This window comes from Brienomyrus brachyistius, chromosome 5, assembly GCF_023856365.1.
Source record: "Brienomyrus brachyistius isolate T26 chromosome 5, BBRACH_0.4, whole genome shotgun sequence".
NCBI lineage: Eukaryota > Metazoa > Chordata > Actinopteri > Osteoglossiformes > Mormyridae > Brienomyrus > Brienomyrus brachyistius.
The window spans coordinates 36,075,545-36,095,307 of NC_064537.1; the positions used below are offsets into that span (position 1 = coordinate 36,075,545).

General features: G+C 41.2%; 1 protein-coding gene across 1 annotated transcript; it reads right to left on the bottom strand.

The window, feature by feature from the left end:
• Window positions 1-1,419: 1,419 nt before the first annotated feature.
• On the bottom strand, window positions 1,420-18,506 carry LOC125741659 (TBC1 domain family member 10B-like). Its single transcript, XM_049012855.1, has 10 exons — window positions 18,074-18,506; window positions 16,177-17,219; window positions 14,639-14,738; window positions 14,048-14,155; window positions 12,332-12,438; window positions 11,291-11,405; window positions 11,133-11,198; window positions 4,731-4,920; window positions 4,322-4,476; window positions 1,420-4,239 (listed from the first exon to the last, which is right to left on the bottom strand). The coding sequence occupies exons 2-10, from the start codon at window positions 17,199-17,201 to the stop codon at window positions 3,481-3,483; spliced, it is 2,625 nt and encodes an 874-aa protein (XP_048868812.1). The 5' UTR covers window positions 17,202-17,219; window positions 18,074-18,506; the 3' UTR covers window positions 1,420-3,480.
• Window positions 18,507-19,763: the final 1,257 nt, after the last annotated feature.

Sequence of the window (19,763 nt, forward strand, 5' to 3'; positions counted from 1 at the left end):
AATGTGGTATACTGAGTCATCTTTCACAATTTTTCTTATATTCCGATGGGTTTACCTTTGGAGAAAGACAAAAGATGGTTCAGCTCACAGTGCCTTGCTGATAACTGTAAAAGGTGATGGTTGATCAGTAATGATACAAGCAGTCAGCTTATGGAAGTCGTTAATGGTTCTAGAAAAAGAGCCAAGTAATATGATGCCTTTCTGCAGAAACCAATGGGTGCAAAGACAGTTCCATCATTCACATATTCCAATATGATAATGCCCCAAGACACACCCAACGAATACAGGTGGATCAATGAATAGCAGGACAAAGTCATATTCCTCCCCAGTCACCAGGTCTATAAAGTATTGAATCTTTATTGGAAGTACTGGAGCAAAAAGTCCCATGTCCTTCATCTCTCAAGAATTGCAGATTTTTCTTTTTGGATGGACCAAAATTCCACTAAAATAGTTCAAGAATAAAATGACAGCATTCAGAAGGACTGAAGCTGTTCTAAAGGAAAATGGCGGTCAAACTTCTTCGTTAGTCCTTGATATTAATATGCTGTTAGGTGTTTTTATTTTCTGTATGCCTGTATCATAAAGGACATCTAGAGGCTGCTAACATTTCAAAGCACATAGAAAACAATGGTGTTCAAATATGTGTTAGTTCTGGGGTGGGTCAGATGACCAGTCCATTCATCCACTTCACCTTTACTGTATTAATTATATACAGTAAACTAGGTTCTTTTTTGAAACCTGGCCTGCAGACCTGATGGCTGGTCTCATGTCCCATTGTAGCCCTTTCCCAGACCGGACTGCCATTTTGTTTTGCTGTATTCCACCTTGGCTAAAACCACTGCTTCACACACCCTTGAACCCACTCCTGTGCCAAAATAAAGTCTATTCCATCCCCATGGTTCTGGTTTCCATCCTGGCAAAAGCAAATCTTACGCACCCATTTCATTGCTGTTTTGGTGCAGCCATGTTTACATAAAAGATACAGATTAAATAGAGCTAAAAGCCAGTAGAATTAAAACCAACAAACCACGAATGTCGAGCTGCTGCTTGAAAATAGATGGAAAACTAGATTTAATCTGAAATATAAGAAGGACATTTCCAGGTTAAGAGTCAACATCAGCTACATCATCACTGTCCACACACTGTAACAAAGTTACCTATCAATAGTCCTGACTGTATTTTCCATTTTTTTATTAATAACATGTTACCAACACACCCTGGAATCTTTGAAAATCAGGCTCAAAGATTCAGAAACATGACTAAAAAATATGTGATGCCAAAAAATAGAGTTATACGGGTTTGCCACAAATAGAAATATTATCAACACTAAATGGTTATAGGCCATATAGGCACTGAAAGTTATTTCTTTATTAAACTAACCTTGAGACAGTAAATACACCAGAAGTCACACAGAAACTCTTTCACACATATTGTAGTTATTTAATGAAGTATTTGATTTATAGACAGCATAAGTATTCATCAGTGTGTCAACTAGCTGAAAGATGGAGTCTATCTATGATGGTCTGACCTTGGAGTTGTGGATTTTATAGACACACTAGAATAAGACTGTGATATACAATATGTGATGCCTTAATGCTGAGTCATGAGTCAAACTGTAGATTAAACTGAAGTAACAACACTGTTGATAAATGACTTTGCCTCCCAATACATACGCAAACTCTCAATACTGTAGTTTTCTTACTCTCCTCTTCAATAAATTAAAATCTATTTATACAAACACATAGCCATAAGTAAAGCTCTCATCTCGTGACAGTCACAGTCTTCAATCAAAAAATAAATAAAAATGATCAGTATATGAAGCAACGCAATAAAGAGTTATGTTGCAATACCAAAGCCTCTCCACACTTGAGATTTAGAGAAAAATGCTAAATATAAAGCATAACGGCTTTAAAGAGACCTTCTCTCCTAAATTTACTCACGTCTAGACACACCAGGATGGCGCCCACACACTCAGATGGATCTGAGTTAATTAATCAAGAACTGAGACCTGTTGTTGGCAGCTTCATTCCAGACAAAGTCAAAGACCAGCCTGACCACTACGCTAAGGGTCGAGGTACACATGGCAGCATCATTCGTCAGCGCAAGCCTGAGCAGCAGCTACCTCTGGCTTCTGATCCGACGGTGTACATCTGGTCCCAGGGTGAAAGTAAAAGTGTGGACAGCTCTTTGTACTGGCATAAAAGGACAGTGACATCAACTCTCTTATCAAAAAGGCCACTGTGGCACAGCAGTCCAAAAAAAATAGAACTTGCAAGCTGGTGCTGATGTCTGCTTTTCAGCAGCTCCCATTAACAGTGTAGTAAAGCTTGATGACTGCTAAAACTTCAGCTTATTCCAGTGAAGTAGGTCAGTTAGGTAAAACACTACCCAGGTACATAGTACTACATAATGTACATTTTATATTAATTTTCTACATTAATATGTTTCACTTATAAGGTGCTAGCTTTAAATGAACTATTTTTTTCAAAGCCTAGACCTCTTCCATGCTAATCTCTTTTCAAATTTTCATATATTTTCATATTTCTCTAGTAAATTCAGCTGAAATTGTTGTCTGATAACCTCCGGTATGTTATTGTATATATGCTTCACTCTTATCGGGGTAAACAGCTGATGATATGGTGGTTAAGTATACTGAAAGCATGCCAGTGCTTAACCCGGTCTCATCAAGTTTGTCCACAATTGGCACACACTGCTACATCTCTGGCTACCACTCCACATGTGCACATTTCAATTCACAGGATATTGCTCAATATGGTCTTGTTTCTTTGTAGAAGTTTTTCTGTGCCAGCTGCAAAGTAGCAGCTTCCCATTCATCTTTAACTGTAAACATACTAATGCAAAACATTTCAACAGCAGAATCCAGGTTAATCAAAACCAGACGATGACTTATTAAATTGAGCAAAGTAATAAATATGAATGGCTGACCTAGCTGCAACTGCAGGATTTCCCTTGAAGACCTCAGTACGTCTTAGTGTTTCACAGATACAGTACAACAAAACTATGTTAAATATACAGATCACATGAGTAAAGAAGACAAGGAAGGATACAGACACTGACAGTTTTCACACTTTGGAAGAACACCAATATAGCAATATACTTGACATCTTCCAGAACACCTAGTTATCATGTTAGACTTAGTGCTCAACTGCTACAGTACAATACGTTTTTCCCACGATGACTCATTTAACCACAGGCAGATACAGTCAGAGGTTATTTCCTCGGAGTACCTCAAACGGATGAAACGGAAGTTCTACTCCCACATGCATCTTTTGCTCAACATTGAGCCAGTGTTAAGTAACATTTCCCATTCATATAATAAATAACGCTCAGCAACACCTGTGCAGACTTCAGGTCTTTGGGACTGCAGGAGGATCATACAATACTAACATTTAGTAGTAGGAGATTCATTTGATGAAGACTAGTCTAGAAAGGGTGTAGGTCTTTAGCAGAGTGTAGTTTTTAGGTTCCACCTTTATCCTTTTTCTTCTCCTTCTCCACCTTCTCTTTCTCCTTCTTCTGCTTGCCCTTTTCCACCTTCTCCCTTTCCTTCAGCTCCCGGGATCTCTGCTTCTCCTCCTCTTTATCCTTCTTCTTCTCTTCTTTGTTCTTCTTCTTCTTTCCCCCATCATCATCTCCTGCAGAATCTCTTTCCCCAGCCACAACAAATGGAGGAGAGGCACTGCTGGCAGTGAGAGATGAACCAGAAGGACTGATGGGTTCCAGGACACTATTAGGTGCGGGGGCCAAGGTGTGGGATGGAAGAGAGGTACAAGCCTCACTCTGCAGTGAAGCACCACGGGTGGAGGCCTCAGTGGAGTCAGCCAGATGATTCTCAGCTGGGTGAGGCCTCAAGCTGGCCACCTGGGGAGAACTTTGGCCTGGAAAACGCAGCCTGGGCCCAGAAGCTGTTTCCACAGAGACAGAACCCATCAGCAGCTGCGCCTTGCTGGAGGCTTTTGACCTGCGGAAGCTCGGGAGAGACAGGAGACTGGAAGAGGCCCGGAGAGGGCCAGGAGAGGGCGCTGAGCCGCCCAGGAAAGAGAAGCTGCCCCTGTGGTGAAGGGCGATAGAGCGCCGCTTGCGCTCACATATAGCGCGCGCCCCATGCAGCCGCCGACTAGGGTTGTGAGAAAGCTCGCCCCGGGATTTCCTCCAATTGGACACCTGGATGCTACACTCCTGCTCGATCAAGGCCTCCGTCACTGGCAGCGAGATGACCTGGAGGTGAAGCACAGGGATGGGTGAGGACTGAAGCAGATATCCACCCTGCGAGAGCCTCCATGCCAGCAAACAGCCTCACCTCCTGCACAAGCAGGTCATCCCTTATGGTCTCCGGAGAGATGTTCCTGAGCCGCTCCATGGTCTCGTACATGCCCTGCACCTCCCGCAGCTTGTCCACTGAACCCAGCATCTGCTTCAGCAGCACTAGGCCCACCCGGAACATTATCTTCACTCCTGAGATTTAGTGAGGAAGGAAGACATCCAGGCTTTGAACCCATTGATCCTTCTGGTCTTTAATGAACTCTACATGCGAATTACACAGAGGAAGGTCCAAACCTCAAGTTCAGAATCTGTACCATTATGCAACAACCCTCTGCTGTGTGTAGTAATTAATACAGATTTATTTGCTTTCACAAATCACCAGAAGAAGGAAAGCTGGGAAATGGGAGTGGGGGGAGGGAGTTTAATAATGAGAGAAGTGCTGGAACCTTCACAGAAGAACATGTCCCAGACACGCAGCACGCAGGTCCAGGGTAGGCTGCGAGAGAAGATGCACATGAACCACTCAGTTATGTACAGGATGGGGTCGATCTTGAACTTCTTCAGGTGGCGATATGCCATGGGGCAAACTCGCCGTAGAAGGGAGAAGAAGATATCCCCGTCCAGCTGGATCGCTTCCTTGGGAGGTTAGATATAAAATATGGAAGTTTCAGTTTGTGCAAGACAGGCTGGCCCACATGAGAAAGGAAGTACTCACATACTCAAGCTAATAATAATGTAAATACTCAAGGAGCACATCAAAGTGGAAAAGGTTGCTACAAATTTTATGTTTACTTCACTTTTTGGGGGGTTATATGGGATGTTTAAAAAATGGCTTCTGCTCCAGTCAGCATTTCCAATTTAAAAACGTTACCAAGAAATGACCCATAACTCCCCTCCTGATTAAACCAGGAAATGCCAATACAAATACAGCCTGAAATAACTTTTATTATAACTTAGGTTGACCAGATAATTCATGTCAGGGAGGGAACTTTGAGCTAGAATAGGGTTCGTAAACTACCATTTCAATTAAAAGGGCCAGAATTTCACTTAAACACCGAGTTCTTGCTGTGTGCCGAATGGTCAATCTCCTATAATCACGCATGTGTCACTAATGTTAATATGAAGCAGCTGGATGAGTCTTTCAATCAAGGAAAAAAAAATGGTAAAAGCACAAGAAGAACTGAACTATTTAGCCGAACACCGGAGCCTTTCAGTTTTAAACTTGTTTGTAAAATCTGAAGTAGCTCAGTGTCCTCCCAGACATGGATTACTTGGACATTCTATATAACTAGTTTTTTACAATTGCTAACAAGCATTTCTCTATAATGAAGTCACTTTTTCAAAAGTCTTCACAGTGTCTGTATCACCAACACCCAGCTTGGCCTAACAGTTAATCTTCATCCATGCCTCAAAATAAACACTGGCAAACATTTTCACCTGAAAAGTGTGTCACACATCACCCATTGACCTAAAACACTAACAACAAGAAGTAGACTTTTAGGTATGTATACGCCTTTATGGATGTATGCATGTTTGATTTTTCACATAAACCAAAATCTCTGCTGCTGGAGCATTGTATTCCCCGGACAGTCTTGTCATTTGATCCACCCAAGTAATCTGCACGCGCCCCACACACATCAACTTGAACAATTTCTAGAAATACTGAATAGATCACCTGGAATGTTGTTAATTGTGTTTTTACTTTACAAAGAATGCTCTTTGTTGTGATGTGTAAGTCTGAAAGAATACTTATTTATCGCGCATTCCACTTCTCTGACAATTAGCAAAATCCTTCCTTACCAGTTAGGTAGTTACCTGTATTCCTTTGTGCATGTTTTAATGTCCATATTTGAAAATGTCACAATATTTATCATTTTAAAATGTTTAAATTTTTATATTCTATTTATTTTTGCACTATGCCCCTAATTTTCTGCGACACAACAGTAAGAACTGTCACAGCCAAGGCCCGGGGCAGCAATGGAGATTTTTTTTCATGTGTATGATGTACATGTAATTCAGTTATATTTAACTTGTGCTTTTATCCAAAAATAAATATGATAAAAGGACTAGGTACGATATGTGTGCTTCCTGGGATTTGAACCACTGAGCTCTACATTGTTAGCACAATCTTTTGAGATACAGGAGAGCTGTTGCTACAATACTAAATCTTGCCTTAGTTTAACAGTCTCAAAAAATAGTCAGTCAAACTCAGGATCACACGGTCAGAAAATATGAGGCAATCAGGTCTCATACAGGTCCAATACAAGACAGCATTTTATTGTTCAAAACTGGCCAATCGTGCAATATATGGTACAGGTGCAAACTGTGTAATCCTGTTTACCAAAAGACAACTATATTGACATATTTCATTAGCACAATTAAAAACCAAAGAAAAATGTTCTTATTTACAGTTTATGCACAGCATAAGCTACAATCAACAAGAAGACTATTTAATGAAAGTATTTTAAACTCTTGGCTCTTTCACTTAGAGTTTACCAATTCCTTGTCCACAAAACAACAAGGAAAACTAGAAAGCAAGTGACTTTTTCTTGCCTGGTGATTGAACCTATGCTTAGAATGTTTTACTGTGGTTAGTTGCCCCCCTTTTTAGACATACTCACACACACAGACACACACACAGCTGAGAGTGTATAGTAAAGCCATTTATCTGGTGACCCTGGAGCACTTTCTGAGATAGATTTCACTGAATAAAAACACAGCAGTCTAAAGAAAATATGACTACGACCCTACCTTACACACCTCCCCCCCTTCGGCACAATTAAATTCTCCCACAACAGATTTCTGCAATATACATTTTTATATTTTATATATATATTGCAAATGGGAATGACAGCGACCAAAAATCAATATTAACTTTATTGTACAATATTCAGAAAATCAAATACAGTTTTAAAATCACTGACCTGTACCATATTCCTGGGATGTTTGCAAAAAGATCCAAGGGATAATTTGGGATGGCAGGTGGCTCCATTTTCGCTCTGGGCTGCCCCTCTCTCTTGCAGTTCCAGTTTTGCTACCCTCTGTCGTTGCAGGTACAGTTTTGGATCTGATCAAGTGTATATTATTAGGTGTAGATTTTCATCGATATTATGCTTTTGTGAAGTGGTAATAAGACCCATCAAGGATCAAATAGATAGATACAGTCATAAGAAAAAGATTGATCCTGTTCACAAATATATGTATATAATAATCCTCTCATCCCTCTTTCTGCTGTCCCAGTTACTTCAATTTTGGTGCAATTTGTCTCAGAAGATCTTCACTTATACAATGTTCATATAAAGTTTGTTGAAGATTGGTCAAATAATTTTTGAATTATTATTCTGAAAAGATAGTGATCGCAAAGAGATGACCAGCTTGGAAACTATGTGGTGCTGCCAATGAGCCAAAACATTAAAACCACACCCATGTAAAGTGAATAATGTTGACCATCTAGTAAAAATGGTGCATGAAGTGCTGGGATATATTAGACAGTAAGCTAATATTTGGTACTTGTAGCTAACATGCTGAATGCATAAGTCAAATTATTATGGTCAGATGACTTGGTCAGAACATCTCCGAATCATCAAGGTTTGTGGGATTTTGTACGGTCATCCATGGTTAAGTATCTATTGAGAGCCGACGGGGCGTTCGCCAGCCAAGACTCGCCATTGTGGGATGTGAATGAAGGCTATCCTGTCCAGTACATAATAAAGAGCTACTATGGTACAAACTGCAGATAACTTTGATAATGAGCAAGGGGCTGGGTAGCAGAAGGCCAATCAGAGTGCCCATACTGATCCTTGTCCACTGTCAAAGTGTCTACGATGGACAAACGAGTGACAGAACTGGACCTTGGAGCAATGGAAGGTTGCCTACTGCGATGAAATTTTCTGTTGCATCATGCAGACAGCCAGGTTCATGGAATGCGCTCAGATCCATAACTATGGAGTCCCATAAACAACAGGACTCTGTACATACATACACACACACACACACACACACACACACACGCACTATACGCTATATGGATACATATACATATATGTATATGACCATGTTAGTCCATCCTCTCTACTGGATTTGGTCACAAGTTCTCATCCACATTACATCTAATGTATTCTAGAGGGACACATTTGTCAAATTATCTTTTAGCTTGTGTTACTCTACCCTGGCAGTCCCTAGGTATCCGGTATTCATTAGTCCAACAAGGTCATTTGTTGTAAACAAATGTGCTGCAAACCATTGTGCTGCCACATTATCCAATACAACAGCAAGGAATGACAACATTTCTCCTAACTCGCCCTTTCTTCTCAGACAGAACATCTAAATCATCTAAGAACTGTGCTGTAGGGAACAGCGGCTGGCTCATGCAACATCAAACCATTATTGAAACACTGTGCACACAGTGATGTTGGCCCCTTTCCAGCCTGCAACATCAGCTGCTTCTTTCACTGTCCTTCAACTTACTTACTACTAACGGCATTTCCAAAACAGTGGGGAAGCTGTGTAAAATTTAAATAAAAACAGAATGTAATCATTTGCAAATCATACAAACTGATATTTAATAATTTAACATATCAAATGCCGAAATTGAGAAATTTTATTGTTTTATGACAAATATATGCTCAATTTGAAATTGCTGCCAGCAACAAGTTTCGAGTAAGTTGGGACAGGGACAACAAAACACTGGAAAAGTTGTGTAATGCTGAAACAAAACACCTGCTTGAATAGCTCTATTAAGTTAACTGGCAATGGGTCAATAAGATGATTGAAAAAAAGCCTCCCAGAGGAACAGAGTCTCCGTGCAGTGAAGATGGGGAAAGGTTCACCACTCAGTGAAAGACTGCATGGGCAAATAGTGCAACCATTTAATATATATAATGTTCCTCAACGTAATACTATAAAGAATTTGGGAACATAATATTAAAAAATTCAGAGAATCCAAAGAAATCTCTGTATGCAAGGGGCGAGACTGAAAAGCAGTATTGGATAGCTGTGATCTTAGAGTCCTCACTGGATTAAAAACAGACATGATTCTGTAGTGGAAATCATTGCATACGCTCAGGAACACTTCTGAAAACCATTGTCTGGGAACACAGTTCATCACTGCATCAACAAATGCAGGATGAAACTCTATCATGCAAAGAAGAAACCATATCTAAACATGTTCCAGAAATGCCGTCAACTTTTCTGGGCCCGAGCTCATTTAAGATGAACTGAGGCAAAAGGAAAAACTGTCCTGTGGTCTGCTGAACCAAATTTCAAATTATTTTTGGAAATCATTGATGCCACATCCTCCTAGCTAAAGAGGAGAGGGACCATCCAGCTTGTTACCAGAAGACAGTTCAAAAGCCAGCATCTGTGATGGCATGGGGTGCATTAGTGCCCATGGCTTGGGTAGCTTGCAGCATTAATGCTATTTAACAATATTTACAGATTTTGGAGCAACATGTGCTGCCATCCAGACAACATCATTTTCAGACAATGCCTTGTATATTTCAACGAGACATTGCCAAACTGCATTCTGTGCGTATTACAGCAGCATGGCCTCGTAGACAAGAATCCGGGTCCTAGACTGGCCTGTCTGCAGTCCAGACCTGTCACACATTGAAAACATTTAGCGCATCATGAAACGAAAAATATGACATAGGATGTCCTGAACCGTTGAGCAGCTGAAATCCTGCATCAGGTAAGAATGGGACATTTCACTTTTAAAACTCCAGCAACTAGTCTCCTCAGTTCCCAAATGTTTACAGTGTGTAAGACAGTGGTAAACATGTCCCTGTCCCAACTTTTTTGAAACATGTTGCTGGCATCAAATTCAAATCGAGCATATATTTGTCATAAAGCAATAACATTTCTCAGTTTCAGCATTTGATATGTTGTCTTTGTTCTATTTTCAATGAAATGTGGGTTTACATGGTTTGTAAATCACTGCATTATGCTTTATTTACATTTTACACAGCATCAGTTTTTTGGAAACTGGGTGGGAGAAGTATATCTTGAGAAGATTCCCCGCGTTTCATGGAGGGTTTCATGAGAAAACTAAACACTTGGTTGGGTATTCAGCTGAAAAGGGAATTTATTATGTTCAGTCTAATTTTTCTTTCATTTTTCTGTGTACTTTTTCTTTAGTAATCGACACCATAAAAATGTAGCAAATTATAAATAATTCAGTTTGGAATATATTTTAATAGTTCTGAAAACAGTTGGTAGGCATGCACGAAATGTTTTGCTGGTGCTGCCATTTGAGTGAGGAAAGAATCCATGGATTTTATGACGCGTCCATCAAATGCATTTTGTGTCACAGCCATGAAAAATGATCCACAGTTCCGTCCACACAGACTGTTGTTGTACTCGCTTTGTGAAGTTTTTAAGTGACTTCAGTATTGAGAAATGCTTGTACAAATACCTACCACCCCCAACCATATCCCTATCAGCAAAACACTAATTTTGATCATTAGTGACTGGTTACATTTATTTTTCTACATTTATTCATTTAGCAGATGTTGTTAATCTAAGTGACATTCAACTGAGACAGTAGGGTCAGACAGTCCCTAGAATAATTTGGGGTTAAAGGACTTGCTCAGGGGCCCAATAGTGAAATCACTCTATCAACTGTGAGATTTGAACCAGTAACCTTCTGATCACAGGCACAGAGTCCTAACCCATGGAGTCACATACCGCCCTCAGGAAAACGGCTGTGCTTGTTACAGTCGTGCAATGCATATATTCCTTCAGGGACTCCCACTAGTCTTCTCTATCCTATAAGGTTCTATGTACACTGACATGGATTTATGCAAACTGCCCTCAACCGGGGTAAAGACCGGAGTAAAGAGAGTGCTCACCAGGCCTGCACTGTAGTATCCTGGCAGGTAGGTCTCACAGATCTGCACCAGACACCAGAAGGCTTGCTGCAAACACATGCACACAGACCGAAAATACCTATCAGCATCTTGTACGCAGATGCTCACCCCCCCGCCCCCCCCCCAACGAGTCTACTCACCTCAGCAGGCATGTGCATGAGCAGCACTGCAGCCACGGGAGCCTGAGCCTGGCAGTAGCCCTCCTCGGGCCTGTACACCGTGTAGGCCTTCAGGATGCGGTACAGGTCCTGCTGGCTACCATAGACACAGGTGACATGTGACTGGTCAATGGAAGCAGGCCAGAGGAGGGCTGAGTAGATATACATAGATAGTGTATATATATATGTGTATGTGTGTGCGCGCATGTTTTTTTTTCATGCTTATTTCGCTATCTGAAAGAAAAGGAAAAAAAATAACCCAAAGCCACTGTTTGGTATTACTCATATTTGTAAAAAAAAACTGAAGAATCCCTTAATCTCTTGCTGTCTTGCTCCACTTTTGCAGGCGTCCTAAATTTCATCCGATATGACATGCAAGAAAACCTATGGCAAATCTATACTACACTATAATAAACCTAAACTTAGCTATATCAGAAATGTTTGGGTAGTTTGCAAACCCTACAGTCTATTTACAAGGTAATAAAACTATTACATACATGTAAATTGTGAGTGCAGTCTGGAACTGAAAATCACACCCAACCAGCTGACCAAAGCAAGCAACCTGCTTGCATCTTGAAATAAATCATTTCTGCTTGCATGTGGATTTAGCTGATGAGTTACTTTGATGCCAGGCTACAGTTTACGTTAAAACACAGTGCCGATTGTTTTCATTTTCGGAGTGAGTGGTGAGAGATTTCATTGGAGCGGAGAGCGATAATGAGCAGAGCGGTCTGCAGCGGCTGTGAGTGGGTAGAGTGGGGGGAGCATACCATTCCTTGAATGAGGAGTGGAAATTTTCATTGCTCTGCTCTGTTCACATACTCTAGTTCTGCTATACATTTTAGCACACTCTCAAGCTGGGATTTGTTGTGATTCACTCCCCCCCTGTGCCGAACCCCCCCCACCCCACCGGGATCAGGTGAACACACCACACACATTGACAATCACTGGGCTACGCTGACCTTCTGATGAATGTCCAGTTGCAAGTGTAAACAGCACTGTAGCAAGAGTAGAGCGTATTACCCATGTCCACCACGGGCAGCAAACATCTCGTGGAAGGGAAACTGTCGGTGGAGGTCCTTTTCTATGATGTCCAGCCATTTGGGGTCCCCTTGCTCCCTCTCCAATGCCTAACACATAGATGATGAAATGAGGATACAAACTGTTTGAAGTAGACTTAACAGTTTTAACTTTATCAGTAACAGTGTACAGGAAAAGAAAATGGAAAATTTAACAACTGATTCAAATTCATTTTAATGTGCATAGAAAACACTTAAAAGAAAGGACAGAAAAAGTAGTTCAGCTTGTATAAACGCCCATCAATAGTTGGGGCACAATTATACTCTAGTAATTTTTCCCTCACATCTTTTAGAACAAATTGATACTAAAAAAATGTTTTACTTCACAGTTCTAGTGACTAGACTTAAAAATAAACATCTCTCTTCAAAAATTTCATAAAGGCCTGCACAAAATTCAAGACTTTAGCAAGGATAACTGTGGGCTGGATGCACCTTTCGCTTCATATTCTTCCTGATTACTGTCTCCAGTTCCTTCTGCAACCCGATTTCTGTGGGCTATAGTACGGCTGGCCAATATGAATGGCAAATGTGGATGGCAAACTTGGCAGATCTAAAAGCCAAAGTGGGGACCAATAAATCAACTTCTGCCACTTAATTCAGACCCATAAAAAACAGCTTCAGTTCCTTACTGTCACAAACTGACACATTACTGTGATATATAGGATACTGTGAAATCATCAGTCAAACACAGAATAGAGTACAGTCACCAGTCACAGACATGGGACCATGTGAGGACATTAATCACAGACACAAAACAGAGTAAAATCCTTATTCATAGATGAGAGAGCAAAATCATCAGTCACAGACACATGATAAAGTAAAGTCATCAGTCACAAGTACAGGACCATGTGATGTAATCAGTCACAGACAGGAGACAGTAAACTCAGTCACAGATACAGAATCGAGTGAACTATCTCATAAATTGTTCATTTATGCATGGCGATAGGTTTAAAAAAACAGTTTTTTTTTAATGGGGTACATTTACTGAATTTTATATCAACAATCTACTCAGTAATGTTGCTGATGAAGGAAACTCGATGGCTGCCTAGATTATGTAGTCAAAGCTCAAGATACGGGTTCAATTTAGCTCCATCAAAAAAATGAAAGCCGAGCACAATGTGCATTTCATGGATCTGACGGCTGTTTTGCAACAAAGAAAGCTTTTGTGGGGAACGTGTGGGCATATAAACCCAGTGTGAACCATCTGAGCAACAGCAGCCTAAACTAATGCAATAGCCATCATTGCCATTGTGATGTTAAAACTCCACCCCATCCATCCATTCATGCATCCACCCATCTTGTAAGTGCTGGCACTCCCAGGCAGCTCAGGGCACAGTGTGATGGAAAAACCACCAGTAAGTTTTTAGAGCATTTCAACAACAGCTTCTGTTTTCCCTTTCTATCATTTGACTCCTTAAATTAATGGCTACCTATTCTCCACAAAATCAACAATTTATTATGTTCTGTTTAACATCCGAGCAAGACAAAGTAACCCACAAACCACTAGAATGAGAGCAGACAGAAAAGAAAATATCTTTTTGTTGCCAGAAGTAGGTAAATGTGATACTGACACTGTGAAGCTGCAGATCAGAACTTCAGTACAGCTTAGGGTTCACCAATTAGAACTTATTAATGAAGTGTAACTTAATGAAAACTGTACCTCAAACTTGCCAGGATTGGAGTTCAAGAGCTCCTGACTGTTGGAGAGCAGCTGCCAGGCTTTGGCTCTGAGAGATGAGGGGATGCCTTTTCTGCAGCGCATCTTAAGCTGGGATCAACACACACAACATGGTTACAAACTCAGACAGACCTCAGCTGCAATTACACACCCCACATGTTCAACACAGTCCACGCACTCAGATAATAAAACATTACCTCGGTTACACAGAGACAAAAAAAACAACCGCAGATACACACTCTGACAACACCTACCCACAATTACACACCCCACATGCTAAACACAATCAAAAACTCAGACAATAGACATGACCACAGTTACACTGTGGAATTTCCCACCGGGATCAACAAAATCCATCTTAATCTTAAACACAATTTATACACTTAGACAACATATGGCATGGTTCCACACTCCAACAACACCTGACCCTTTCACACAACAAAGCAACACACACAACGACATCTAAACAACAATACATAGTGTATAAGTGTCCAAATGTGCTATGTATCCACAGAATCTCATTTAAGCACAGAAAGCATGCAGGGCCATGGCAGGGCGACAGCACACCGGTACCTTCTGGAAACGCTGAGACACCCACTTGTCCCAGTTGCTGAACATTTCGAGCCACTTCATCTCCCTCTGCCTCGCCACATCCACCCGCACCTCATGGCCACTATCATGAAAGGGGAAGACAATCAGAGAAAACACTGGAATGTAAAGGGCCAATTGCATAAAACCAGCTCCTTCTCCTAAGCAGTTCACAGTGGAGTCATTCCATTTTAATTCAAATTGGGCACCATTTTTGATTTTGGTGAAATTCGGCATGTGATTTACACATACTGTATAGAGTTAAGAAATATTTTTTCACAATTTTTAAAAATGTTTACCTTTGAGATATACAGTCGACCCTTCCACATCGCGGGGGTTAGGGGGACAGAGCCCCATGATTTTGTAAAACCACATAAAATGTTTTGGTCCCCTTGGTAAGTGGAGAGAAACGATATGGGAAGCTTAAGATACACAGATCAGTGCAAGCTCACTGTGAGGTATCACATGAGAGCACAGTACATGCTGTATATTTTATGCATTTACAGGTTGCTAAACTTTTTGGATGTTGTCTGCTGGCTTTCGTATGTCATCTGTGGCTTTCATAAAGCTTACAAATACTCCCAAAAAATTCCAGTTTAATTTCATATGCTGACCCTGCGATATGTGAAAACCGCAATGAAGCAGAAGAGTCGACTGCTGTGGCGTGTGCTTAGGAGGATTTGATTTTTAAATACCATATCATGAAAACACACTCTTTCTGAGCTTTCCAACAAGGAACAGCTGACTCATATGGCTGTAATAAAAAAGGCACAGGTCATTAGAAAACACTCCAACTTATAATTCTTTGGCTTTCTGCGGTGTAGAAAAGGCACAATAGGGATTTTTTTTTCTTTTTCAATCAACAGGACAGTATGTGTAATTTACTTGCCAATTTTCATCAAAATCAAAAAGGGCAATGCAATGGCCATTTGTTTTTTGGAAATATGTCGAATTAAAATTTATCAACACCAAGGACTGGAAAAACACCTGGATTTTACAGGATGTCTTCAACATGCTATATCAAACATGAGTCAATATGCAACACAATACTGTTTGCAATACAATATGCAATACAATAACGTTTAAATACACCTTTACCGTTACACTCAGTGTTAACACTCATTTGTCAGACAGAATAACACTTTAAGTCACTGTCAGGTGTACTGAAACCATACTGTGAGTTAGCCAGGTAGGAGCATGTAAGTTGTATGTTTGAGCAAAAAACAATTTAGTAACTGTGAAAAGAGTAACTCACTGAATCATTTAGTAAGGAATAAAATATATTACGTTTCCACTTTTGCTAGTGGTTGAGCAGTGTACTTGTATTCAGTGGCAGTGGTACTAATATCACATTTGTGATTTTTTTCATCTTTATCTCCCAAACTCAGAGGTAAAATCAGTCTGTCTATGCTGGAATTTGAACCGAGGACCTTCTGATTGCAAGCACAGCAATCTAACCTAGTGAATCACCACCACCACTACCTGAATGCCTAAGTAAAAGAAGACAGAGGCCTGGAGCTCACCTGCTCTCGGTGTACTGAGCCCCCCCGAGGAAGCCATACTTGTCCGCACGCCTGTACACCAACCCATTCACTTCAGAGTCGGAGCCCACGGAGCTGCCGTCCTCGCCTAGACCTGACAGGGACTCCAGGGTCCCTGACATCAGACTGGCCGACTCCAGGTAGCTCAAGGTGTCCGATGCTGCCTCTGCCTGGGAGCTTGGCAACGTTAGGTTGGGAGGAGGCTCCTGGACAATGGGGATAGGATGACGCACCCCTCTGGGGGAGCTTGAGGATCTCTCTATTTTAGGAGATGCAGTCACAGGGACAGGGTCTTGTTTTCGGAGCTCGGCTGATGGCTGTTCTCGCGATTCTGCCGTCGGCGACAAACTTCCCGTTATTGTTATTGACAGAATCGTTGACCTATAATTGGTTGCTGAGGCTGCACGTTTGCGGATGCCATCTGAGGGAGCCTGCGTGACAAATGGCAAATCTGTACACCTGAGGTGCCCACTAGGTTGCTCAGGCTTGATGTTATGATTTGGGATCCAGTGTTCTCCGGTAGCTGAGCCATCATCTGGCCTAGGATTAATATCGGAGGGTTGGCATTTCTCCAGGATCACAGCTTGATCCTCTGGACCATCGTTACTCTGGACCCCGACTGGTCGCAGCAGGCCGGATGACACCCCTTCTGCCATACCTTGGCTTTCTTGGGACAGTAGCAATACTGCACTTTCTGACGCCATGCCATCTCCATACTTAGTGTCAGGTGAGGGGGCAGCAGTACTGGGCTTATCTGCTGTCTCCATAGCTGTACCAAAATGTGCGGAGAGAGGTCTCTGTCCATCAGGTAGGTCTGTGGGAACTGCCCATACTCCTGTCTGAATTAGAGGGGAGCCCAGCTCAGCATACGGGTCATACAGTGCAGAAGCAGGGATCTGGGAGTGATTTGAGGAATCTGCCAGGCTTATGGGATGGGGAGGCGGGGAGGGTGCGTGAGGGTTATTTTGTCCTGGAGGTGAGGGGGTAAGAGTAGTGATTTCAGCCATGGCTGCTCCTTACAGTGCCTGGGGAAAGATATCCCATTAAAAATAGGGTTTAATATTAAGTCGCAATTTATAAATATTTAAAATTATTTAAAACTATTGAGAAGACACATGCAGAGAAAGTGAACTCATTCTCCCCTCGTGTTAATTTGTTTTTTTCCGTCTCATCGATCAGTATATCAGTACTCAGCGTAAAATGGCAATACATATATTGGAGCTAGTTTATATTCACAACCCAGGCTTTAAGTCAAACTATGCACACGTCCGAGGAATGTGCGAGTGTATAGCTGTGTCACGCAAATACTATAACGCACGCACATTTACCGCTGTCTACGGTGAATAGGACATCACAAACATCAATAAATAAAACTCCCCATCAGAGAACAGCACACGTTGCCAAATTATGTTTTTAGCAGAGTGCCATACAAATATTTTCTCAGCTCTAGGTGACCCAGGACAAAAAAAAACAGAGGCAATATGACCTATGTAGAGTAGGTATACTGTGTTATATTCTCTATTAGCTCTACGCTCGCGCGCTGACCATCTAGCTAGCTAGCTAGCTGTTAAAAATTAATTACTGATAATTAACCGCATTGTATTTCTTGGATTTAGCTTACATAACTGTAACTGCTAAACACGCAATAACCACCTAGTCAAGTGTTGTTTTATTTTATTATTTAGCGGTATGCTTTGTGAACTGATTCTGGTCCATTTCTGTTTGCAATTCCCCCTGTCACGACCCAGTAAAGCGTTTAGCCGTAACAGGATGGTGTCGTATTATCTCCGAAAAGGAGCATTCGCGGTATTCACCCCACTTAGCAAGATAACTTTAGTAAGAAGACATCGCTAACCAGACTCTTGTGGCACACACTCACCCTTCGTTAGGCCCCGGATGCAAGGCAACGCCATAAGGATCAGCCAATCAGATCGAAGACAATGTGTTCGTCCAGCTAATCACAAAGATGTACGATGAGGAAGGAGAGGGCTCACGCCCTGCGCAACGCCTCGGTGTACGATTCCATAGACTTAGCATTATTAGCCAGCTGGCTAAATAATTTGCTAACAAGCCGTTTATCTTTCCCAGCGCTTATGTTTTTCAGCGGATCTAAATGATATTTACGCATTTTGCGATACTGCTCTTCTTCTCTGAATTGTCTGTGTCTTCTCTCCCACCATTTTGACTTACTCCCCTTTCGATCTGCCGGCAGGACACAGATCTCCTGTCCCCATTTCCTACATGTGCTCTGACAGCTACGTGCGCGCTCCCGCTCCTACGCATGTTTCATGAGACGCTTGACATTTTCTGCTGGTGGGGGCCTGGGCGCGCTGCCACATTGAGCGGTCAGTTTATATGCGGATACTTTCCCCTCGGTACAGCTCTGTAACCCTTCCGTTTCCAAAAACAGATAAAAGTCAATATGGCAAACAAATAGATGTAACTATCCTCAAATAATGCTGAAGGAGTGTCTATGTTTCTAATTAATCCTTATATGTCTCTTTATGTTCTACTTAGAGGAATATTAGTAATTTGTTCGCATATAATAAGCATCCCAAAAAAATTTGGTTCTGTTGATGTAATTTACACTTTCAAGGTAAAATTATTTTAGAATTGTCATGATTCGATTTATTTTACAGCACGCAATATTTTTGGAAAGGTGGTGGTTCACGAATTGTTGTCATCGTTTGCAAAAAATAGCAAGTGTCTTCGTTTGTCATTTATCAACAAGTGACTTTACTTTTGAAGGTGTGGCATGTTCATGTTTTTTCTCCACAGTGACCAAGTTTATATTAGTATTACGAAGAAGAAAGACCCATTGAGGCATGAACACCACAAAACCTCTGAAGGTGTCTTGTAGTATCTGGCAGCAAGACGTTTATCCTTTAAGTGCTGTAAGCTGCAAAGTGGGGCCTCCATAGATAGTTGTTTTCCAGCACATCCCACATATAATTTAGCTCTGGAGAATTTGGAGGTGAAGTCAACACCTTACACGCTTTTTCATGTTCCTCAAACCATTTCTGATTAATTTTTGTAGTGTAGGAGGGCACATTATCTTGCTGAAAGAGACCATTGCCATCGGGGAATACCGTTGTCATGAAGGGGTGTACTTGGTCGGCTGTTTATCTCCTGCCTGGAAATCATCACACAATGCATACGAATCGAAAGCCAAATGAAATTAGTAAATGAGTCCCTCTACAGGCGCAGTCGCGTCATTGCATCCGGCTGCGCAGCATTCCGATGCACCGGAAATTCCGAAGGAGCCAACTTCCAGTCTCGTCCCAGAAAGTGGGTTAGCGGTATTTCAGAATAAGCAAAATTAATATTAAGAACATGACAGCAACATAATCTATTATCAGTTTATTAACTACATGAATAGCGAAAACAGCACTTATTATTGTAATCTTTTAATAGCATTTTTTGGATAACGATGCTATAGGAGATAAGGCTACAAATCAATCAAATTAAAATATTAATAAGTAGCTGCAGTTTAATATAATTTAAGTCATATTACGAACCCTTAAAAAATTAATGACCAACATAAACACAAGCAGCCATAACAGCTGCAA

Coding starts and splice junctions, on each gene's coding strand:
- LOC125741659 (XM_049012855.1), bottom strand. CDS start 17,201: ATGGCTGAAATCACTACTCTTACCCCCTCACCTCCAGGACAAAATAAC. Junction 4,921..11,132: donor GATACTACAGTGCAGGCCTG/GTGAGCACTCTC, acceptor TAACCTCCCAAG/GAAGCGATCCAGCTGGACGG. Junction 4,240..4,321: donor ATGACCTGCTTGTGCAGGAG/GTGAGGCTGTTT, acceptor CTTCACCTCCAG/GTCATCTCGCTGCCAGTGAC.